General features: G+C 37.5%; 1 protein-coding gene across 1 annotated transcript; it reads right to left on the reverse strand.

Moving 5' to 3' along the window:
- Positions 1-22756: 22756 nt before the first annotated feature.
- Positions 22757-24995, reverse strand: LOC145075068 (jasmonate-induced oxygenase 2-like). Its single transcript, XM_079021355.1, has 3 exons — positions 24521-24995; positions 23871-24201; positions 22757-23223 (listed from the first exon to the last, which is right to left on the reverse strand). The coding sequence occupies exons 1-3, from the start codon at positions 24985-24987 to the stop codon at positions 22975-22977; spliced, it is 1047 nt and encodes a 348-aa protein (XP_078877481.1). The 5' UTR covers positions 24988-24995; the 3' UTR covers positions 22757-22974.
- Positions 24996-26760: the final 1765 nt, after the last annotated feature.

Raw genomic sequence — 26760 nt, forward strand, 5'->3', positions numbered from 1 at the left:
GTCTTATCCCCTTTTAAACGGCTGTTTCCACTTAATGATCCACGTGGCTAATTTTTGACCACAACTTCATTTGTAACCATCCAGTAAATATCCAGCCTGTAAAATAATTAGTAACGGAATTTGTGAAAATCTAGGATTTTCTTGCAAAGAGTGTAAAAAAAAATAAAGAACTAAAGCAACTCTTTTTAGGATAATCTGTGATGTCAATAATGACACGAAACTGATGATCCCGGGCACGGATCTCTTCCTTCAAGGTCAAGAAAGACCTCAAAGTGTTAGTGTGGAATCCCGTTGAATTACGATCAAACATTCATTAATAAATGTTGAAAGGCTTCTTTTAATAAGGCAAATTAAGGGTGGTTTCGCTTTGATTCAACAATTCAATTCTTGATATAAGAACGAACGTGAACAAAGTACTTGTGAGACCAGTGTAGTCTGTTGAACAAGTAGGTCTGAGATGATTTTGTAGTGGCTTGGATTAATATGAAATCTCAGATAAAAATTTAAAACTGGATCCCATGGGAAGAAATGTTATGGTGTGTAACAATTTCATTGGAATCACGCAAAAAGAAAAAAATTGAGATTTCATGAAGGTACATTCGTCAATTCATTGGTGAAAACTTGATCAAGTTAATTGGTCACCGTCAATTCGTTGGTGTTGAATTTTGGGTTTCACTCAGCTCGTAGTGGCACGAAACTAAGATCATAAACACAGATGTTGTGTAACCATAAACCTCAGTGGTAGTTTCTGAGAGTCTCAAGGGTTACAGTGATGAAACGAATGTTATGGAGAAATATAATGGGGATGGTGAAAGAAGACATAGTACCTCTGCTGCGAACATAAGGACCAAGCAGGAGACTCTGAACTCATATGAGAAGAGAGTGAGGTAGCTCACGATTAGAATAAATGAGTTAGCCTTATTGGGAAGACAAGGTTTGTGTTTACCAGGTCATGAAGGCTATTATTCAAAATCTTATGAGGCTTGGGACACATACAGCAGCATGCTTCTAGGGACACTTAAGTAAGTCATCAAATATACTCCCATAAACAAATGAGCACACGAAAAGAGTTTTGATATTTAAAAAAAATAAAAAGAAGATAAAAAAATAAAAAAAATAAAAGATTGAGAAAAAAATACGATTAAAAAAAACTTTGGAAAAATTGAAAAACCGAACCCGAACGTTCGGTTGGTTTCGGTTGGAAAAAGTTGAAAAACCGAACCCGAACCTTCGGTTGATTTCGGTTCTGGAAAATTTTGAAAAACCGAACCCGAACCTTCGGTTGGTTTCGGTTCAGGAAAATTTTGAAAAACCGAACCCGAACCTTCGGGAGGTTTCGGTTTTGGATTTTTTTTTTTTTTTTTTTTTTTTTTTTTTTTTTTTTTGGAAAAACTTTTTACACAAAGAAAAACAAATTTTGCACACGAAATATACAACTCAGAAAAACTACCTTTGAAGTAATGAGCGAGTGAGATGGTTGAACCGAACCCGAACGTTCGGTTGGTTTTGCTTTTTACGTTTGAGGTTGAGAGGTAGTGTGAGGTACTGACTCTGATTCCATCATTCCTAGCCCTTGCAATATTTTATTGAACGATGCTTCTGGAAGAGCTTTGGTAAAGACGTCAGCCAGTTGATCAGTGGTTCTTACGAAGTGAACTTCGACATTTCCATCTTCCACATGATCTTTGATGAAGTGATACCTCAGTGCTATGTGTTTGGTTTTAGAGTGTTGCACCGGGTTATGACAGATCCTAATTGCACTTTCAGAGTCACAATATAGAGGGATCTTCTTCATATTGAGTCCATAGTCTCGAAGTTGACTCTGGATCCAAATCACTTGTGATGTGCAGGATGCAGCGGCAATGTATTCCGCTTCAGCAGTAGACAGCGACACACATGTTTGTTTCTTGGATTGCCAGCTGACCAACTTCCCATCAAGAAATTGACAGCCACCAGTTGTGCTTTTGCGGTCGAGTCCACATCCTCCAAGGTCAGCATCAGAATAGGCTTGAACGAAGAAGCCTGAATTGGATGGATACCATAGACCTAAGGAGGCGGTTCGCTTGAGATAGCGTAGGATGTTCTTCACTGCCAGCATGTGAGGTTCGCGTGGGTTAGCCTGAAATCGAGCACAATAACACACAGAAAACATGATATCAGGCCTGCTAGCAGTTAGATACATCAGTGAGCCTATCATTTGACGATAGAGCGTGATGTCGACAACCGATTTATCTAGTGAAGGGGTAAGTTTGGTGCCGAATGCCATTGGGACTTTGACTTTTGAGTCTCCCATCATGCCAAACTTTGCTAGGAGAGTCTTCGTGTAAGCTTCCTGATTGATAAAGATGCCTTCGGGTCCCTGTCTTATATTTAAACCAAGGAAAAAATTAATAGGACCCATTGAGCTCATTTCAAACTTAGTCTCCATCAACTTTCTGAATTCAGCTGTTAAGCTGGGATTCGTGGAGCCAAAGATGATGTCATCGACATAAATTTGAGCTATCATAAGGTGGTTACCTTCCTTTTTGCGAAAGAAGGTTGGGTCAACCGAACCTTGTTTGAATTTGGACATCTTTAAAATTTTTGTAAGCGTTTCATACCAGGCTCTCGGAGCTTGTTTGAGGCCGTACACAGCTTTATCCAGAATATAGCAATGATTTGGATACTTTTCGTTCACGAACCCAGGAGGTTGCTCCACATACACAGTTTCTTCAAGTTCTCCATTGAGAAATGCACACTTGACGTCCATTTGGAAGACCTCAAAGTTTTTGTGAGCAGCATAGGCCAGAAATATTCTAACCGATTCTAGCCTAGCTACTGGAGCGAACGTCTCTTCGTAATCTATCCCTTCCTCCTGACAGTATCCCTTGACAACCAGACGAGCCTTGTTCCTTATGACATTACCTTCCTTGTCCATTTTGTTTCTAAAGACCCATTTAAGACCAACAACTGAAGCATCCGTAGGAGTTGGAATGAGGCGCCAGACTTTGTTCCTTTCGAACTCGTTCAGTTCGTCTTGCATTGCTTGAACCCAATCAGAGTGATCGAGGGCAGTGTTCACTGTCTTCGGTTCAACTTTTGATACAAATGAGTTAAACATACAAAACTCAACCTTTGAGAATAAGGATGTATGTTTTGCCTTCAGTTGAGATCGGGTCAGAACCTTTTCAGATACATCACCAACTACTTGAGAGATAGGATGATCTCTGGTCCATTTTGTAAGAGGAGGGTAATTCGGATCGAAGGTTGGATCTAGTTCAGCGTTGATCATCTCTTCTGGCTCAGATTGACTATCAAAATCAAGCATCATATCATCATGCTCCCCCTCAATTGATGAGTCTTGAGAAACATGAGGTTCAGGGGTTTCTTGCGGTGCTGGACTTTCAGGCATTGAAGCACCTTCGTTTGGAGGGGCATCTTTGGTTGGAGAGGTACCTTCGGTTGGTGAAGGACCTTCGGGTGAAGTGGTAGAGCTTTGCTCCCCCTCGACATGAGAACTTGGCTCCCCCTCGACTGAAGCATTGTTGGTTGGAGATTCATCAGTGGGCGATTCTCCTTCATGCATTCTTCTTGCAGCATCTTCGACAATCTGCTTCATATGATCTATTTTGTTGTCAGCTGCACCTGCTTCGGAGAGAGAAGCTTTTTCCAGTTTGTCAAAAAGTTCCAGAAAATTTTCGTACAAATTGGCGATTGAGACTGTGACTTGGCCAGTTTGAGGAAATATTTCCCTGGCAGTGTCATCTATGGCCTGTAGTTTCTTGACATAGTTATCGTCGAAGGTCACATAGTATGTCTCTTCAATCCTTCTTGAACGTTTGTTTAGGACCCTGTACGCCTTGGATGTGAGTGAGTACCCCAGAAAAATTCCCTCGTCGGCTTTGACATCAAACTTGTTGCGGTGTTCTTTAGAGTTAAAGATGAAACACCTTGAGCCAAAAACGTGGAAAAATTTCACATTGGGCTTCCTGTTGTTTAATATCTCATATGGTGTGAGCGTGAATCGCTTGTTGAGATAGGACCTGTTTTGTGTATAACAAGCAGCAGAAATAGCGTCAGCCCAAAAATAAAGAGGTAAGGAAGCGAAACTTAACATAGTTCGGGCAGCTTCACATAGAGATCGGTTTCGTCTTTCGACTATCCCGTTCTGCTGTGGTGTGTAGGGAGCTGAGAAATTATGACTAATTCCCTTTTCTGCAAGAAACTCTTCAAACTCCCTGTTCTTGAATTCGAGACCATTGTCGCTCCTGATGTTTCGAACGACCTTCTTGAGCTGGACTTCAATTTGCTTGATAAACACTTTCAGCTTTTGAGTCGCTTCAGATTTGAGCTTTAGAAAGAACACCCATGTAAATCGAGAGAAGTCATCAACGATAACAAGAATGTACTTGCTACCACCGATGCTTTCAATAGATGAAGGACCACACAAATCGATATGAAGCAATTCGAGTGGTTCAACAACTTTAGTGTTAATTACGGATGGGTGACTTTGACGACTCTGCTTTCCCATTTCGCATGCAGCACATAAATGCTCTTTGTCAAACTTGAGCAATGGAAGACCCCTAACGTGACCTCCAGTGACAAGTCGGTTGATATCTTTGAAATTGAGATGAGAGAGTCTTCTGTGTCACAACCAGCTTTCGTCGGATTGAGCTTTTGATAGCAGACATATGGCTGGGTTTCCTTTGATGGGTTTCATGTTCAGAGGAAACATTTCACCCTTTCGCTCTGACTTCAGAATCACTTTCTTTGTCTTTTTCTCTATGATTTCAGAACCTTCATCATCGAATGAAACTTTGAGACTTGTACCTCCGACAAGCTGAGATACACTGATGAGGTTGTGTTGAAGTCCTTCCACATAGGCCACCTTCCTTATGGTAAAATCACCATTCGTTATCATCCCATATCCCTTTATGGTGCCGAAAGATTTATTTCCAAACTTAACGTTGCCACCATTTGCAAGAGATCTGTATTCCCTGAGCTCCTCTTTCCTCCCTGTCATGTGACGCGAGCAGCCACTGTCGATGTACCATTCTTCGTCAAACTGCTCGTCACTTATAACCTGTAAAAATTAAGCAGATTTAGGAACCCAAAGTTTCTTGGGTCCATGTGAGGTTTTCATGGGAACGGGAATAGTAAGAGAGATGTCAACTAGATATGTTCTTTTAATTAGAGTTGTTTCATCTTTCTTTTTAATGGTGTAGACTTTTATTTTGTTAAGATTGGGTCTGTTCGCTTTGGACTCAAGTTTGGATTCATTGACCTTTTGCTTTCCCTTCTGTTCAGCTGAAGAATGAGGTTTTTGAGGGCAAGCGGGATTAGTTTTGGAACTAGATGGAGATGAATGAGTGGAAGTAGAAGAACGAGAAGAATTAGAACGAGAGAAGTTGGATGGGGAGGACTTCCTGGCTGATGACTCTAGGTGACCCTTTTGCTTTTGATCATTAGAGGGGCGGACCTTCGAGTCTTGTTCTCTTTTGACTTCAGAGCCGAACCTCTGCGTTCGGTTGGAGTTGTTCTCGGAACCGAACCTTTGGTTTCGGTTGAAATCCTTTTCAGAACCGAACCTTGACTTTCGGTTGGTATATTCTTGTGAACCGAACCTTGACTTTCGGTTGGTATCTTCTTGTGAACCGAACCTTGACTTTCGGTTGGTATCTTCTTGCGAACCGAACCTTGGCTTTCTTACGGGATTGTTTTCATACTTCAGATTCTTGTCTTTGTGTGAATAGTATGCATTCTGTGAGTGCCAGAATTGTTTCCTTTCAGAAAGGTTTTTTCTGTATCTTAGGTTCCTTTCTATCTTTTTATCCCTCATCTGCTTAGGTTGATGATGAACGTTCGCTTTCGTTTTTGATGTCACCTTGGCTGGTTCCTTTTGAACTTCAGGAGTTTTTCTTTGAGCCGAGGGAGCAGAGGGAATATCTGAAGAAGATTCAGTTTGCCCTGAGGAAGTGGAAGGAGTATCTGATGAAGGAATGTCTTCTTTTGCTGAACTATCAACCTCTTGAGGAATATCTTTTGTACCACTTGTACTTGGTTCACTGAAATTATCAGGCTTGTTCAAGGGTTCAGGTATGTACCTCCCTTTCTTCATCCAGGAGGTTCTTTCAGAAAGACCAACGGTTTCGTTTCCATTATCAATAGGAGATTCCCAGAAGAACTCATCACAGCCATCAGCATTGTCTTCGTTAACAATAGCCGTGAGTTCTGCTGTTTGATGTTCGGTTACTCCAGTTACCTTGTATACCTGATTTGGAGTGGTCCTGACTTTTTGATACACAACAGCTTTTTCTACTAATTTCGGGGACTTTTGTTGAGACAATCTAGCGAATTCCACAGAATTTTCAGAAATAAGATTTTTGTGGTTTTCAGTTTCGCTTTTAACAAATTCTGAGCAGTCAACCGTATCCTCTACAGAAATTTCACTCATGTTTTCGTCCTCGTTAAGCTCAGATGCATTTTCAACATCGATTTTATTTTCTGAGCTTACTTTGGCGTTTAGAGAGTCAAACTTTTGTATGGTTTCGGTTCTCAGTTTAAGTCTGTCATTTTCATCCAAAAGATTTTTGAGCATGACCTTGTGGTCTTTGGATTTAATGAAGGACTCAATTTTGTCCAGTCCAATTTTATAAGATGGGTTGACATCATCAGACGATATCACACTCTCACAATTGTAAGCTTCGGCATCGATTTCATCCTCCTTAAATTCTAGGAAGGGCAAAATCATACGATGGATCTTTTGGCCTATCTCACAGTCCATGTGAAGTTGAGTAATATTGGAATATAAACGTTTAGCTATTAAACAAAAAACATTTCGTTGTTTCAACAATTTCAAATTGTCTCTCTGTAAATAAATGTTTTCGTCTTTAACTTTAACTAATTCCGACTCTTTTAACTCAATCCACATACGCCGCTCCTCACTCTTCGACGCCACCCTGCTTAATTGATCAGTCAGGTTAGAATTGGTGACTCGAGTTTGAGTTAAGCTACTATCTAAATGAGAAATTCTTGTGTTAACGTTTTTTAGTTCTTTCTCATATGAGGATGATGGTACTTTAGATGAAATAAAAGCAGATTGTACCTTCTTTATTAGTTCATCGAGCTCATTGAACTGTTGGCTGAGTGGTTTGGCCGTAAAGCACATATCTTCCTGCACCTTCGGTCCATTGCTTCCTCCATCGGTATTGTATCCCCTCATCTGAGATACGCCAGACACCATGAAGCATTTTCCACCACTGCTTTCCTCCTTAGCCATATAAGCCTTTCCATGAGTAGGCTTCCTCACTTCTTCGTCTTCTGAGTCAGTAGACCAAACTTCGGTGCTACCGAACTCATCGTCATTAACCGAACCCTGCACAATAAGAGCATTAATAGAAGGGTTAGCGGTAGACTTTTTCTTTCTCAACTCATCCAATCTCTTCTGCAGCACGGCTTCCTCATCCTTTCCATCGTCCTTTTCAGCCATCTTCTTAAGAACACAGTCCTTAGCATAGTGGTTCTTGCCACCACAGTAGAAGCAGCTTACTCCGGAATCGCCATCTGCCTTCGGTTCCTTCTTGGGCTCCTCAGCCTTCGGTTCATTGTTCGCCTTTTCAGAGCTGTAACTCCCCTGCCAGTTTCGGTTTTTGTTGTTGGGGAATCTCTTCTTTATGAACCTCTTAGGATTGGATACCATCATGGCATAATCCTCAGTTGTGAGGTCATATTCTTCCAAGTTGAGCTCTTCATCCTCCATCACGGCTTTACTTTTAGATAAGAGGGCCAACGAACCAAGATTAGACACAACGTTCTTCTCTTGAACCACAATCTTCTCTTGTGACTTTAGAATACCCACCAGTTTCGCCAAGGAGTATGATTTAAACTGTTCATGGGCTTTGACTGTGGAAACAACTGCTCTCCATTCAGATCTCAGTCCGTTCAAGAAAGTAACCTTTTGTTCGATGAGCTTCCTTTCAATATCGTGTTTGATCATCTTGCTGAGAAGATGATTGAAGCGATCAAACGTCTGGGTCACTGTTTCTTCGGCCCCTTGCCTGAATTCTCCAAACTCAGATAGAAGCAAGGTTTGGATAGAATGTTCAAGATCTTCGTCTGTGGAATACAGTTCGCGAAGTCTATCCCACACTTCCTTCGCCGTAGTGCATGAGCTGACCAGTCTGAATGTATCGGACTGAAGGGCGAATCTGATCAACCTTAGTGCCTTAATATTGCACTGAAATTTATCTTTTTCATCTTGCGCAATATTCGTCACGTCCTTAAGCAGATCGTTATACTCTTTTTGCGTCTTAATGATTCTGGATGTAGCAGAATGAGAAAACGGTCCATTGATGATGGCTTCCCATATGAGAAAACCATTGTCCTCCGATCCAATCACGTAATCTTCAAAATGATGCGCCCATACTTCATAGTCATGGGTGTATAAGATTGGAATCTTTGTTGTCGAACCGATGCTGTTGGAAATATTAATAGGGTTTGATTGCGTCGCGTCCATTATGATCGTAATAACCTGTTCAAAGATCAGACTTGTAATAAAGTAGATTAGGGCAAAACAATAAATACTAAGATACGTCAATTAAGATGACGGCTCAATAAATATTGATGATTGCGGAAAACCCTAATGGAAATCTTTTTCACAGAAAAGATGTGTATCGATTACACAGCCTCCTGCTCTGATACCAATTGATGGGATTAAAACAACTTTTAATCTATGAAGATCGATCAGATCTTGAACAAGTATATGAATATGAAACATCAAGAACGCAATATTAATAACAAAGCAGAACGCAATATTAAGAACAAAACAGCTTGAATCAATCGTGTCAAATGATTAAATAAAATCCTTAGAAGAGCTCGATTAAGAACATCAATTGTAAAGGATTGGAAGATTACAAGAACGATTACTGGAAAATATTGTACTCTTGATCAATCACTATATCGATAATCTCTAGAATCTTAACCTAATATGCATGCAAACATTAACTTAAATACTATACATAAAAGGCTCTCGGTTGGACAGGCCCAAACCGGAGAATAAAAGGCTAATCTAACGAGCCCAAAAGACGCAACATCTAATAAAACTTCAGCCCAACAAATATTATCATGAAAACTTATCAAATACAAATATAAGATGGAAGATGGCTTGTGCAATCTAAATTGGAGTAAAGATTTTGGAATCCTCGATCAAGAAAAATTGACCCAAGAGATGTGAATGTAATGTAGGTTTGTTTAAAGAAATTATATAAGTAAAACAATTTATAAGCCAATAAGATTAAAAAGAAATATTATCAGCAGAGAGTAAATAAATGAATTCATGCAAAGGGCATTTCATGAATTGAGATCACAATCAATATCACACAAACTCTCAAGTATTGGTTTAGATATTCTCACTTTTTCCAGACAACTATAGCTATAAATTTATGAGTCAATGTAGTTTCACTTCCATTCTGACATAAACTTAAAGAAAGTAGATAGAAGGCTTAACAGTTGACACCCCCAAAAAAGATTACATTACTACACATGAAACGGAAAGTAAGCACAAGGTTTACCTAAGAAATGACATTAGAAAAAGCTTAAAAGCATGCATGACTGAATTATATGTTTCTTACTATAATATATATATATATATATATATATATATATATATATATATATATATATATATATATATATATAAGAACAAGTCAGTCTTACCGTTAGTAGACCTCATTCACAATGCCGGTCTATAAGGGGGTATAAGGTTACTGCCTATAAAATGGTGGTTTAATGGGTTTCCAATCTCGCCCACCGCTTCCTTGACTGGTAGAGGGCCGTTAGCCGAACGGGTAGGATAGGACATTAATTCTCCATCGTTAAAAGTATAATGATAAATATAAAGTAATTAAACTTTTATTAAATTCTCAATCTTAGTTACTTTAGGAAAATGTGAAAATGATGCTTACCCATGAAATTACACTTTGCACCTTTGTTAAGTCGTTAGTGGAGCGTGTGTGGTTAACCGACACAATAATCCGGAACAGACAATGTGTGGCAAAGGGTAACTTGGTGTTAATCATAGATCAATGGAGTGCATGTGGTTAAACAACACATTGATTAGGTGATTTGTAACATTGAGTGTACCAAGTTAATTTGCATGGTTATTCACACCTTGTTTGTGATCCTCGACATCCCAGTCACAAACTTGAAGGGCACACCGAGATTTAAACATGCTATTGAAAAGTTCAATGAATCTCAAAGATCTAGGAATTTAAAACCAATTAAAACTTAATAATCTATTTCGTTTTTCATGGTGGATATTGGTAAATCGTCATTTACCTACCTTCAAATATTTTACAATCGGATTACGACACCCCTCTTCGCAATTGTAGAATATTGTGTTGGGTCCTAGACTTAATATTTCATATTAGGTATAATATTAAGGATTATCATCTAATCTAACCTTTGTTCTTCTTCTTTTCAGACGTCTATCCCAAATTAAGCTTCAACACCAATTCCTTCAGGCTCTTTCTCCCTCATGAACCTATGTGGGAGGGTCATTTTCGATGGATCGAACTTCAATGACTAGATTCGTAACATCAGAATGGCTATTCACTATGAGGACAAATAATATGTCCTTGATAAAGAGCTAAAGGAGATTGATGTAACCACTGCAACTCCTGAACAAATCGTTGAACACACTACTCATGAGAGGGATGAGACAAAGGTGTCATGTCTTATGATTGCAACCATGACTGCAGAGCTACATAAGTTCTATGAGGACTACTAACCCTATGAAATGTATCATGATTTGATGGAAAGATACCATCAATGTGATCGAAAAGAGAGGTATGAGATCATTGCCTCCATGATCACAACCAAAATGAAGGATGGTGAACCAATCATGGCCCACTTGCAAAAGATGTAGAGATTCGTGGACCGCTTGCTAAAATTGAATGTCAATTTTGATGAAGAGTTAGCCAAAAATATTATTCTACACTCTTTACCTCCTTTTTATGATTAGTTTTGCATGACTTATCATATGAACAAGGAGGAGGTCACTCTTAGCAAGCTTCAAGGCCTTTTAAGGACTACTGAAAGCAATCTGAAAGGCAAATCGGTTGTGTCTACTCCTACTACTACTACTTTTGCCCCTATTCTAGCAATCAGACATGGAAAGGGAAAGAAGAGGAAGGCTCCCTCCAAGATCCGAAAGGGAAAGTCTTTTGATGGATCCTATTCTAGTGGGACCAAAGCTGGTTCTGCTAGTTCCTATAATCCGAAGGATGCAGAGTGCTTTTACTGCCATGAAAAAGGGCACTGGAAACGAAGCTGCCCCAAGTACTTGCAGGACATAAAAGATGGGAAGATCAAACCCTCATTTGCAGGTATTTACACTATTTAATCTAAAAACTCATCACATGATAATTCTTGGGTCCTTGATACAGGTTGTGGATTTCACATTTGTTCTGATTTGCAAGGACTAAAAGGAAGTAGGGATGTGGAGCATGGGAAGATAAACTTAATCATGGGAAATAGGAAAATGTCGCATGTAACCAAGATTGGAGTTTATTCTTTATTGCTTAGTAATGGTTTAAGTTTAGATTTGAATAATTGTTGTTACTCGGTTGATATGGCGAGAAATATTATTTCCTTTCACAGTTTGTACAAACAAGGTTTTACATTTTCTTTTAATAATGAAATTGGTGGTATTAATGCTTATTACAATGGTGTATTTTATTTTGAAGCATTACCTTGCAATGGTGTGTATGAAACTATGAATATTGTAGATAACCTAGGAAACAATGTGTTACACATTGATTCTTCTAATGATTTGGATAAGGCATTCTTGTGGCATTTTCATCTTGGACATGTCAACAAGAGGCACATAGCCCAAATCCAAAAGGATGGAGTATTGGACTTATTCGACTTAAAGTCGGATGACACTTGCAAATCTTCTTTACTTGGAAAGATGACCAAGTCACCCTTCACTCGTACTTGTGAAATGGGTAAAGGTCTGTTAGATCTCATACACACTGATGTGTGTGGACCATTCAAAACTGCTACAAGGGATGCTAATCGCTTCTATGTGACTTTTACTAATGATTACAGCAGATATGGCTATGTCTACCTAATCAAGCATAAGTTAGAAACCTTTGAAAAGTTTAAAGAGTTTAAGCAAGAAGTGTAGAATCAATTGAGCAGGAAGATAAAGATGCTGCTAGGGATGAGCGTGGGATGGAACCAGTACCAAACCGTCTCGTTCCCGATTTCCCGAATATCGAATTTGATCGAAAGTCAATCCCGAGTACCGTAACGAATTAAAATCACCGGTACCGGTACCGGGAATGGTACCAGTTTTTGGTACTAGTACCGGTACCATCAATATCGATTCCCGAATTTCATGTATTTGGAGTACCAAGTATCGTCCCATATTTTTAAATTCGGTACGATTTGGTACCGGTTTAGGTACGATACCAATATGAGATCGGGATTTGGGAAAAATTGCTCATCCCTAGATGCTGCGATCCGATCGAGGAGGAGAGTATCTTAGTATCAAGTTCCTTGACTATCTTAAGGAATGTGGAATTGTTTCACAGTTGACGTCATCTAGGACACCACAGCTTAATGGTGTGGCTGATAGGCGCAATAGAACCTTACTAGACATGGTTCGTTTCGTGATGAGTCGAGCTTCATTACCTATCTCATTATGGGGGTATGCCTTAGAGACTGCCGCCCATATCCATAATCTAGTCTCTACCAAAAAGGTTTCCAAAACACCACATGAGATTTGGATTGGGAAGGTTCAAACATTAGACCAAATCAAAGTTTGGCGTTGCGAGGCTTTCGTGAGACGCGAGGCTCATTGCAAGCTCGAACCTCGGAGTGAGCGATGTATTTTCATCAGCTACCCGCAAAAGTCCTTTAGGTATCTCTTTTATAGACCGAGTGACAATGTTGTCTTCGTCGCGAGGATAGGAGTCTTCAGTGAGAGAAAACTCATATGCCAAGGGGACAGTGGGAGGAAAATTGACCTTGGAGAGCTTCAAGAGTCAAGCGGTGAAGGAACCTCAAACACTAGCACTCAACCCGAGGAGGAAACTCCGGTTGAGCCAACCGACGAGTCCGTACCTCTAAGGTGTTCCAGTAGAGTTAGATTTCCACCTGAGTTTTATGGTTTCCATATTACTGTAGAGGGTGATACATTTATCAGTGATAGCATACTAGTAAATCTGGATGAATCTAACAACTACAAGGAAGCTATGGCAGGCCCCAAGTCTGCTAAATGGAAAGAGGCTACGAACAGCGAGATTCAGTCCATGTATGACAATCAAGTTTGGACTTGGTTGACAATGTACCGGGTTGAAAGAAAGTCGGGTGCAAATGGATCTTCAAGAAGAAGAATGACATGGATCGGAATGTCCACATATATAAGGCGCAACTGGTTGTGAAGGGCTTTACTCAAACTCTAGGAGTTGACTATGATGAGACCTTCTCACCAGTAGCAAAGATTAAATCTATATGAGTTATGTTGGCCATTGTTGCATTTCATGACTATGAAATATGGCAAATAGATGTCAAAACCGCTTTCCTTAATGGAAAGTTGGCTGAAGATGTTTACATGAGTCAGCCAGAGGGTTTTGTCAATGCAAGGTACCTTAATAGAGGAGTGTAAGCCTGAGAAATCCATTATGGATTGAAACAAGCATCTCGCAGATGGAATCTTTGTTTTGATGAGAAAGTCAAAGAGTTTGGATTTTCAAGAAGCGAGGATGAGTCCTGTGTATATGTCAAAGTTAGTGGGAGTATAGTGAGCTTTCTGGTATTGTAGGTAGACGACATACTACTCATAGGAAATGACATCCCAACCTTATATGAGGTTAAGTCTTGGCTTGGGAAATGTTTTGCTATGAAGGACCTCGGAGAAGCTACCTATATCCTAGGGATAAGGATTTTGAGAAATAGAAGTAGAAGACTAATAGGACTTAGTCAAAGTACCTACTTGGACAAGGTGTTGAAATGTATTGGCATGGAGAACTCTAAGAAAGGTAACCTACCTATCCTAAGCAATACCAAACTGAGTAAGAATCGGAGTCCGAGTATAGAGGTTGAGATAGCAAAAATGTTTCATATACCATAGGCTTCCACAGTTGGTTCGATCATGTATGCTATGACTTGCACTCGCCCTGATGAGGCTGTTGCTTTGAGCATGGTCAACAAATATCAAGGGAAACCTGGTAAAGCTCATTAGACCGCGGTTAAGAGCATTCTTAAGTACCTGCGGAGGACTAAGGATTGGGTCCTTACCCTTGGTGGGAGTGATGACTTGAGAGTGAAAGGGTATAGTGACGTCAGATTTCAAACCTACAGAGATAATTTCCGCTCTCAGTCGGGCTGGGTGTTTACCCTGAATGGAGGAGCAATGTCATGGAAAAGTTCCAAGCAGGAGACTGTAGCTGATTCAACGTGTGAATCAGAATACATATCAGCAAGCGAAGCAGCGAAGGAGGCGATATGATTGAAAAACTTCATCAGAGACCTTGGAGTTATTCCTTCCATAAAGGAGCCAGTGGAGATTTTCTGCGATAATGAAAGGGCGGTTGCCTTAACCAAGGAACCAAGAGATCATGGATGATCCAGACATATCTACATAAAGTACCACTTCATAAGACATCAAGTAGAAGAAGGACACCTCGTGGTAAAGAAGATATCGTCAGAGGACAACCCATCAGATCCTATTACAAAGGGACTAATTTGGGTTAAGCACTTGCAGCATGCAAGGGGCATTGGGCTGGAGGACGATATTAGTTTAGTGATTTGATAAACCAAAACTTGTAATAGCTAAATTGTAATTGACATTTGATGATGAATAAAAGGAGTTTTATTTATAAGTAAAGTGACGGTCTTATGTCAATCATTTACTATTGTTTCACTTTGCATGTTTTGACTTCCAGAATAATAAGATTTATTTAAACCATCGATAGTCGATCATACTTTGGAAGTAGGTAGGAATGAAGACTGTCATGAGTTGGCTTGCAGATTTGTCTAAGGAGTTAGGCATAGCATCAAGTTTGCTGCACCATTCATGAGTACTTCTGAAATAAGATTTCAGTATTGGATCAACCCGCGCTCACTTGAATCACTTCATGGAATTTATCTCGAGTGACCATGAGACGATAGTACCATATAAGTCCTCAAACCAAGATATATGAGTTTTTGACTACAAGTTGGTTGTGCATTGATGATACGAAAATGCATCAGTAACTTGATGTTATAAAATGTATCGTTGTACATGATTTAATGAGTAGTTGGTACAAGCATATAATGTCGAAGTTTATCTGTTTCCTTTTATCCTAAGAGGATTAAAAGCGATATCTTGTTCCCCTCGATGATTCTGTTTTGACTATGTGTCGGGCCAGGTCAGAACTAAATTGATGTGTTTAGTTATGTTCTATGTTAGACGAATCTGAAATCGGGAAACAAACTGTTGGACAACAAGTATGACATTGTTCCATATATTTGTCCAGTTGATATCTTGAGAACAGAGGATTATATGATCCCATATCTAAAGGATGTGTTAGTGACTAGGCCAGAGTTGACAGTGGCTTTTGGAAGCTAACGATTGCTAAGTCGGATCCTGAAGTCACATTGGTAGTTATAGTTACTAGACTTATCCAAGTAGGATACTGTTGGATTTGGTGTGTAAGCCCATAACTATAACTGGGATGTACTTGACCCGATTATAACATGATCCTTTTTGGGTTGCCTTCACCAATGCAACTTGATAGGATGGATTTTGAAAATAAGGTTGGTTATGGTTTATTAATATATTACAAGTATAATATATTAATATGAAATCATATTATTTAATTAGTATTGATCAAGAATTAATTTGGAATTAATTTTGTGATCAAAAGAGACTAATTAAATGTAGGGAGATTGATTAAGTAAGTCAATCATTCTTATAGTGTGGGCCAATGATCCGTGATTATGTAGGTGGGATAAAGTAATCCATGGATAGTCCATGGAGGCTAAACCCATGGAGCATGAGAATGTGGAAAGTCATGGATTATTAGGGTTTACAAAATGTAACCCTAGCATGCGCAACACTATAAATAGAACCCTTCTAGAGCCAAAATCGGCTACACCATATCTTGGAGATAAAAAAACTTATTCTCTTAAGCCTCCTTTTGCATCTTGGTGTTTGTGAGCCAATAGAGGTATCACATTTGAGGTTCTCAAGCTTTCAAAGGTCAAGAACTCTACCCTATTTAAGAGGTAAGCATCCAAACTAAAGTTTTATATTATATAGCTTCAATTGTACGCTAGATAGGGAGAATGCTTTGGAAAAAAATATGCATGTATAATTAAAGAAACATAGATCCAAAGCATTTAGGGTTGCATGTGCACCATAGGAGTGTTACAGTGCTCAAAACCCAACATAGTGTTCATGATGCGCCACCTATGCATCATGATGCTCCATCAGGTGTGCTGATGATGCTCATGCGATGCATTTCAAGGATGAAGGTTTCAGAAGCTATTGCATTGCATATTGTGATTAAATGACACATTTCATTGGCTAATGGGCTTGTCTCATTAGGGTTTTAGGTCTGATCCTAATCTATAAATAGGGTTGCGTGCTAGTCATTTGTTTCTGTCTTAAATTCTAGAATGATAAGGGAATCTCTGTTGAACTATACTTGTAATTTTTGTTTCATAGCTAATAAATAAAAAATACTCCCTTCTTGCCTATGTAATAAGCTCACCTTGACCGAACCACTTAGATATTGTGTCTTTTATGGTTTTGGTTTTGTGTTATATCCGTATTACTTCCTAATATCCATAAATGACATGACCTGAAATAAATACTCCAAACTCACAAAATCATAAGCCTTGTTGAAATCAACTTGTAGAATCATTAAGTTATTCTTTTTTTTCTTTTATAACACTGAATTGTAACGTCCCCAAAAATTGCTAAGCAAAAAAATTTCATTTTAAGAACCAACAAAACATCATTCATTCATTTCAAAACCTATCAAACGTGCTAATGTATAAAATAGTTATCAGAGTACAAATTAAATCATATAATGCGAATGTTGGTGGATGCGATGTGATCAAGTCGCGCTCTTCCCTTTCGAACTGGAAGTACCTGAAATCATAAACATAAAACTGTAGGAACAAAGCCTGGTGAGTTTTTCCAAAGGGAAAATTTCGTGTATGCCTTTGTTTAGCTTCAAAATATCATTTTTATCCAACTTAAAATCAAACTTTCATATTTACCCTTTTTAACTTTATAAATATCGTATTTTCCCAAATTTATTTTTTAACTATTTTTAAATGTTTTTAATCGTTTTTATACTTTAAATGTATAAAAAAAATACTAATTGACCATATTGCCCTTTAATATTAAAGCCTTTCATCCATAAAACTAGATTGAGTGAATTACCTCTATAGCCTCCCCTCCTTCAACAATCAGAAGATCGCCTCCTAATGAAATCGAATGACAGCCAAAACGGATCGACTCCTAATGAAATATTCTTTAACAATCACATTCTCTGTCTTCTGTACGCCTCCAGACATCGATCGGCATCTGCAGGATCCGTTAACATATTAATTTTGTAGCTTCATTTGATTCTATTTAGCTAGGTTTTCATCTGTCTTCTTTACTTCGTCCATCTCTCCCTCCATTACGCCCACCTCCAGACATTGATCGGCTTCTGTAGGTTCCAGATTAGTGGCGATGGTGGTAGGGGTTTCGAAAAAGGATAACATGGTGGTTGGCGTAATGGAGGGATAGATGGACGACGTGAATGTTGATGTTTTTTATGGTGGTCGTCGTTTAATTTTACTAATTTCCTTGTTGTGGAATTAAATCTTGATGCTTTTGAGCTTAGTAAAGGTCAGAAAACCAACAATTTCAGATAATTTCGAGTTTAATACTTATAAATTCGTTATTGTAATGAAATGATGATTGGTAACAATAAGGATCAGATTTGGAGATTTAGTTGGTGGTATCGTGTGTGTATTACAGAGCTTTTTCTTTGATATTTTGGTATGTTTGAGAATGAGATGTGTCCATATGGCTTTCATACAATTCATATGGTATTCTGGAATTCAGATTTTTCATCATTGATTCTATTCTATTGGTTTGAGTTTTAAGAGAAATTTAGATAAGCATTTTGAAATTTGAATGATGGAAGCTTTTGTTGTTCATTTCTTATAAACAAGAATACATGATACAACCAACATCATGAAAGTTTCCCACCAAATAGTAGTTTTGGGAGATATATATAGCTATTCATGCAACAACCTTGTGGTATGTATTTTCTAATAGACAAATTATAATACTTTTCTTGGATATATTATGATTGATAATATGCTTACATAGGGGAACAAGTGCTTTTAAATATCCAACCTCTTGCTGCAAATGTAGTGAGTTCGAATGGAAGTTCAAAGAACAAGGCAAACACATGTACTACTACTACTACTACTACTACTACACTGTCATTTTTAACATCAGTAGTGATCCCCTCATCACATTCCATTGAGATACTAAAGAATCAAAATGAAGAAAGTAAGATGCAACATCCAGAATCTGCTACCTGAACCATAAACAACCATCTTTTTACAACTACATTGTCATTTTTACAACACCCTTTATGTTGATATAGTCTTTTTAATAGTTTGATGCAACTTGTTAGGAGCATGTAATGTAATGTATGAAGTACATCTATGATATTATAATGGATAATGTGTAAGTACGATGCTATTAATTACAATAGCCAATGTTTTTGTAAGCCTCATCATCATCATCAGCTCATATTCATTATCAGAACTAAGACGACTATAATAACTTGCTCCACTGGGACAATAGTCTAAATCATCTTCATACTGTATTTCATTTCTGTTAACGCATAACTGATTACAAAAATTAAGGTTATCTGAGTCAAGTTTATTTTCTGTTGTCACATAAATGGTTACTTCTTTCTCATTTTCATACATGGTAAGCATAACTATGAACTTCTCCTCAGAATCTAGCTGGATATATAATCGGTCTGATGTAAACTTGTCAACATACCAAATTGAAAAATTTGGATTGCTCTTTGATGAATAACGTTTTATGACTTCATTATTTAGTTGAGCAAAGTTGTATGACCATGTCTTTATGTAAATGCATTTTTGAGAGCCAAAACAGTATATTTTCTTACTATTATTCTTTGCTCATCGAAAAATACCCCCATATTTCAATTTTATCTTGTACTTGGAAGTTGGTATACTCGTAGAAACATAATCAATCATTGGAGACTCAACCGTGTTCTCCCATATCAGTTTTGACATGTCATCATCCGTGTCTACGTGTGACTGTTACATGTTTATATAACAATTAAGCTTTTAACCCGTTAAAGTACATGAAAGATAGCTTGAGAGTAAATAACTTTACATGTTCAATGAAATTGTCCATGTTTTTGTCCGTTGATTTGTTGCCATTCAAGATTTCATCTGTTGATTTTTTGCTATTCAAATCATCAGTTAATTTGTTGTTATTCACGAAATTGTCAATTACATGGAAGAGTAAATATAGTTGTAATTAAAGATGAAAAACGTTGATCGACTTAATTGCTGCGTGAGTAATCAAAAGGCAAAATAAGGAATCAAATTTGGATAATAAGAAATTACAATAAAAAGGATACGAATCAGAATTGTGCAATAAAAAAGAAGAATTGTCAATCATAATCTATACTCCACAGTGTATTACTTGATGTGACTTTAGTTGTCATCTTCTCGGAACAGATTCTTCATTGTACAGGTGTTGCTGAAGATGACGTTGAATGAAGGGATACTTCTTTGAAGCTTGTACCGTGTGTGTATGTAATTAGTTAGCGCAAATTAATGAATTTCATATCCTCCAGGTACGTGATCAGCAAAAGGGTGAGGATAGTTGAGGACATTATGGTCAATCCATGTCAAGGCAAAAGGGTTTTAAGTATTGAAGGGAAAATTGGTCAATTAACATTATATTTTTAAGTTAAAATAATTATAAAATATAAAAGTTGATTAAAAGATTTTAAAAAAAGTTTAAATAATAATTTTGGGCAAATATGATATTTTAAAGGTTAAGAAGGATATATATGATATTTAGATTTAATGTCGGGTAAATATGATATTTTACAGCTTAATAAGGGCATACAGAAAATTTTCCCTTTCCTAAAGTACCCCATACCATATATACATAACATTCAAAACATTAATGGGTGTATTTAACCCCCTTCGGTCTCTTTCAACCGGTATAGGGTCTATTTCACCCCCGTCAGTCTCTTTCAACTGGTACTGGGTCTATTTCATCCTTTTCTGTCTCTTTCAACTAGTATCAGGTCTATTTCACCCTTACAACTAAGAATACAATCATATCAACAAGATTCACAAAGACAACAAGCACATACATGCATAACAGTAAGTGTCACAAAGACAACTATCATCCTACAAACATAATCCAGTGGGCCAGCATTGGTGCCTTCGACCCATGAGTATAGTAAAGGAACTCACCTATTGAATGATGAACAACTATAGATGCTACTACTACTGCGAACATAGATGCTACCAACCACCTATACACCCATACAAAGCACACGCTTAACTTTTCTTCCAAGACTAGGGCTATGACCAAAAGTCGATACAAGTCAAAAGCCAAAGTCAATGGTCAAAGTTAACTCACCATGTCATGGCCATCCTTGAACACGTCGTGGCCCACGAATCTAAATCCAATTTGGATCCAACTCAAATAAGTAAACACGCTACAATCCTCCATGTCGTGGCCTTCCTTGTCCATGCCGTGGGCACAAGATGACAAAACATCCGATCTAACCACATTCGCCTCGACATGGCGACCTGATGCCATGTCGTGGTAACTGGGTTCCAAACAACTTAACGGATTAAGATGTTTTCTTTAGCCCTACGAGCTTCTAAGCCCATATCTAGTCCAAAATACGATCTAGAAGGATAAAATTTCGAACTTTACCCATTAGGACCATCCAAAAGGTCCAAAACTCAAAACTTAGGTTCCATAAGGCATGAGCTTAACAATTAAGCACTTATTCCTTTAAGTCCAAATTCCATCTTTTCTAGAAGTGTTTATAACACTAAAACCAACATAAAAGTTGGTGCTTTATAGACATGCATGTTCAATGCATGTCTTGAACCCATATTAGATCAAAAAGAGAGTTTATGACCTAAATCCCATGCATGACTTCAAAATACAACCAAACTTCAGATCCAAGCCACAAACTACACCAAATGTCCCAAAGATTCATAAAGTTGCAAACTTTATGAGATCTCACCATTCAATCTAACTTGAACTAGAAGATTATGGGACAAAACTCAAGATCTACAACCTATCATAATAAAAATCCAGTATAGGACACTTACAAAGGTCCAGGAGAGTGCCAATGTGAAGAATGGAGACTTGCTTGCTGGATCTTAGCTCAATACTTCCTCCTTCTTCCTTTAAGAGCTACCAAGAACACTAAGGATGAGATAACCCTAACCTCCTCATTCCTTTAAATAGGGGGGCAAACCCAGAAAATTACGGTTTGCCATCAGGTGGCTGCCATGCTGTGGCCACATGCTATCACGTTGTGGCGGATAAAATGAAACACACGTTATAATCCAAACTCGCCATGTCGTGGTGGTCATTCACCACATCGTGGCAACCATAATTATGCCAAAAATTAAATATAATGTACCTAAAAATCTGGATGTTACATGAATAATCTCATTCACCATCATACGACGATCCAAGATTTGTCTACCTTTGACAAAAGCAGGTTGCATACGGTTTACAAGACTATCAATCACCAATGCCAATCTGTTTGCTAGAAGCTTTGCAATAATTTTGTATTGCACACCAATTAGACTATTCATTCTATACTCTTTAACATTCAAAGGATAATCAACCTTTGGAATTAGAGTAATGAACCACGATTGACTGGTGGTAATGGGATTTGGATGGTACAACAATGTTTTCAAATAATTTTGCTAGGAGGTGTATTAATGATTCCGTTCTAGCTTTTCGAGGGGATTTGAAGCTATTAGATGGATTCAGTTTGTTCCTACGAAAGTAAACATTTTTCTTAATTTGGAGAGCCTTGTTGACTCGTTTTCCTACTTTGGTGACTCTTGATAAAAAAAAGGTTTTGATGTTCATTCAATTCTTTGTCCGTTATGTTCTAACGAGGTTGAAGATTTGGAACATTCGTTATTGAGGTGTGAATAACAGCTAGAACGTGAAATGATATTTCAAAATGGATGGATCTTACTTTGCCTATGGTTAACACATTGAAAGACATTCTTGTTTATGGATTCATTATCAATCTCTCGTGCTAGGAAGGACTAGAAGTGATCTTTATGACTAGTTCTTGGATAGGGAAATCTTCAAAAAAGTCCAAATATTTACGGAAAAGTTACACTTTAGTCCTAAGAAATTTTTTTGAACGAAAAAGTCCCGGAAACCAGCAAAAAATTGCAATTTGACCATTTTTAACTGGTTGAAACCGGTACCAAATTAATTTGGTACTATTTCGTAAACTAATCTAAAATATTGAGGCTTTTCTGTAAACAAAAAATATTAGAATTTTTCTGTAAACAAAAATATTAAGACTTTTCTGAAGATTTCGCTTGTCACTTTAATTAAAAAAAATTTGGGACTAAAATGTAACATCTCCATTATCACTTTAATTAAAAAAAAAAAACAAATATCTACAGTATAATAAGAATCTATAACATATTTTGGAAAAAAAAAATACATATTATATAACATAATTTAATAACTTTCAATTAAATTTACACAACTACAGTTGATGGTATACAACTTTATTATACATCTACGTCTTATTTTGCACATAGTAGCGGATATAGCCACTATCAACTAATATATAACAATATTATAAGCTGTAAGTAACCTTGTTATAATAAGCTCAAGATGACATACATGATACATACACGCTATCTTTGGGATTTTAATGACTCGACTTGAAATTTGCCTCGTGGACCCTTGGTTCGTATGAAACGTCTGTATTCTTCAAACGTCATCGGTGGATAAAGGGCAGGTGTTTTCAATGTGATAAGCTCAGATATTGGTTGAATAAGAATATCATTTTTTGGATTATAGAAATAAGCCAAAGAGAGTCGTTGTTTATCTGGGTTCGCTACTACTCGGTGCTCCACGCTTTTATATATTGAATTGCTTAGAACCTACAATATCAAACACAAGAACTTTAATATTTTTATGCCGTTTTGGCTTACAAATTAAAGCCTAACCTCATTACGACCATAGAACACACGATTATTTAAATATGCTCATCGACAGATATTTTTGCGAACAAGTTTTATTACTAAAACTACTTTCATGTCGAATAACCAATTTTTTTTTGTTAAAAGTCGTTGGTTCTAAATTTCTGAAGTTTTTTGTATTTTGTTTTAGTAAAAGAATCACTTTAAAATAAACTCCCGTATTAACTAAATATAATATTAGATATCGTGGACTTAAGTTGACTTTCAGTTACAATTATTCTAGATGAGTATATAATAAATTAATAAACAAAAACGTACAAAGATTAAATTCATTATTCTATTTCTTCATTCAGCTGGACTTATCTTCTTAAGGGTTTGAATCTTTTATTCATTCCCTTGAAAAGGACAACAAATTCTTTTATTTTATTTTTATTTATCTTGAATGTAACTTTCTACTATTTTCATGGGTAAGTATGATATTGATCATTTGGCCGACCAAGCCCACTTGATTGGAGATCTTGTCACATGTACTTGAGTCAGATAAAATTATCATTTAGGAGACATTGATGTAACCCTAAAGAAGAAAAAATCAGATGAAAGAATATTACTTGAAGTTGGTCTCCAATGTTTACAATAATGGCATGACGAGCAGGTCTAATAGCGACCCACTGATTGTCTTTTCGAATTTGGAGACCGAAGACCTGCTCATCTGGGAGTAGAAAGGTCATGCCACCAGGATCCGAGTGAGAAGATAATCCAAGGGTTAGATCCGGTTGTGGACACTTCGGATAGAAGTTTGCTCTCAAGCAAGCTCCGACTTCTTTGCCACCAAATGCATTTTGAAGGGCATCTTCTTTTAATCCGAGGTTTATCGAAAATACTTTTAATAAAACCGCACCTAACTTTAGTATTTCGTTCGTGTATTCCTCCATCAATTCCCTACAAAAATCCATATTGGTATCAATATAGAATCAAACACGTTTTTTTTGTTAACAAATTATAAGTATACTATTTATATATGTTTAATTAATCAAATTTCATTCATTCTAACAAGCTTTCATTATTCTCGTACATGCAAAAATAATCCTATTAGATGAAACCTAATGTCTAAGAGTTTGTTTGCAATAAAAAACAACTATAACGATCCAATAAATAAACTCTACATTATTAAACCCTCAGTTTTTCTTAGAAAGTACAAACAAAATCATGAAATATAAAGAAAAGCATGTAAGTACTCGGAAATATCTAAACGGGTTACCTTAGGGAAGGTGGATGGGCAGGCCACTTTGTACGACAAAGAGGAAGATAGTTGAGATAGTAGTAATCACTCCAATCAAGAATTGCCCCTTTCTCAACCCCTAATCTGCTCCCATACCCTTCGTAAGTCTTTGGAGTGTTTGCATACTTTTGCTTCACTTCCATAGGTTCATGAAAAAACTCCCTCCAAATTTCTCGAACGCTATCGACTAATTCAATCCCCACACCATGATTCACCAATTGGAAAAAGCCCCATACACGACATGCCTCGGAAATTTGCTTCATAGTCTCTTCACGTGAAGTGATCAAACCAGTCATATCGATAACTGGTATGTTCATTTCTTTTAGAAAAAAAGATGGTCTTTCTGATTGTGGCTTGATATATTGGCCGGGAATCACAAGCTCACCACTTTCTGATAAAGATTGGACACATACCACTGGTTCGGGCCAATCACCTAGGCTTCCCATGTCAAATTGTCAAGTGTCTTTTTGGATATGGTTGAAGAAGGAAGGTGGTTTATATAGGGTGTTGAGGTGGCAAGGGAAAGAGAAATGAGGGGTGTTGAATGAAAATGACGTCAAATGAAAACGTGGAAATATATGTAATTTTAGGGGGTGTTTGGATAGGAAAAAAAAGAGGTGTTTATTGCTTATTTCCACAGTAAGTTAATTTGAGTGTTTGAATAAAATTTAGCTTATTAGGCTAAATAAGCTAATTTTAATAAGCATTCCTTCTCATGCTTATTGCGCTTATTCCCACCACAAATAAGCAATAAGCTAAAAATCTAATCCAAACACCCTCTTAATATTCATATATGTCTTTTCTAGTATGTGCGAACATGGTGAAGGCTTTTTGTTAATTTCGATAGAGTATCATCGCAAGAGGACAAAGCCTACGTGATATTAATAGTAAACAGGTTTTCGGCACTTTGTTTGTTATATATGTTTCGGCGCCGCAAGTTTTTAACTCTACATGACGGAGGCGAGGTGCTTGGAGATGAGAACATTATTTTTATCTTTTTTAAATAATATATATATATTTATATTCTAGTGTATAATAATAAATAAATTAAGTAATGATTCTCTTGGAGATTTTTATAGATTCCATAAGAGACGAAATACAACTGGGTGACGTGGCACACGACAACGCCGTCGTGACGGACCCCCCCCCCAACTCGTTGTATCTCATCGAACAATTCTCGTGGGCGTTATGACGAAGTGAAACGGCATTATTTTTACCGTTTTTTTTATGACCGTTTGCAAACGGTCGAAATTCATTTAAAAAAAAAACTTTTTTATCTTTTTACCTATATATATATATATATATATACATATACTCTTTTTAATTTAAAGTTTACATATCTTTTTAAAATCATCTCTATATTTTCTATACTTTGTTAATCAAAAAATGGAGCAAAACCCAAACAACCCCCCCCCCCCCCCCCCCCCCCGCCCCCCTCTATCATCAAACCCAAACACAACATCGCCTCTCAGATTTGCGGGGTATGAAAATTATTTCAACCGTTTATCGTCTCAAGGTTCACCGCAAATCCCATACCAAGGCGCCACTTTCAATCCCGCTTCACCGCCACTGCAATTTCCCAACTCACCTTACGTTCAACAAACTCAATTTGGTCAAAACTCAAATTTACAACAAAATCTTTTCTCTACTTTTGGTTCGATGCAACAAACAACCAACCAACCATCACCTACAACACAACCATCAGTTCAAGTGGAAGCGGGAAGTAGTAAGAAAAGGAAAGAGAAAGGAAAATCGAAAGGGAAATCAATAGCGGTAGAAACAGAAAATGCAGACGTTCCACAATGGTGGACATCGGAGGAGGAATACGCTTTGACGGCGGCTTGGTGTGCTACTTCAAAAAACGAACTTCGCGGAAATGGAATGAAAAAATGAGCATATTGGGGGGCGGTGCTCGACAAGTTTCACGCTTTTTTAAAGAAAAATCCGTATCGCAACAATGACATGTTGAGCAGCAAATGGGGTATGATAAGTAAGCGGTGCAGCAAATTCAAAGATATTTACAACCGGCTTGCGGCGCAACAACAAAGCGGAACCAACAACTTTGATTTGTTCAAAGCTACTAAGGAACAATATCGGGTCGAAATTGGTCATGTTTTCGACTTTGAAAAATCATGAGAATTGTTGCGAGTGGATCCAAAGTGGAATAAAACGCCTACATCGTCGGAGGTTCAATCGAAAAGGTCTCACAATTCTAGCTC

Source organism: Lactuca serriola, chromosome 9, assembly GCF_051521515.1.
Source record: "Lactuca serriola cultivar US96UC23 chromosome 9, Lser_US96UC23_V15, whole genome shotgun sequence".
NCBI classification, from domain to species: domain Eukaryota; kingdom Viridiplantae; phylum Streptophyta; class Magnoliopsida; order Asterales; family Asteraceae; genus Lactuca; species Lactuca serriola.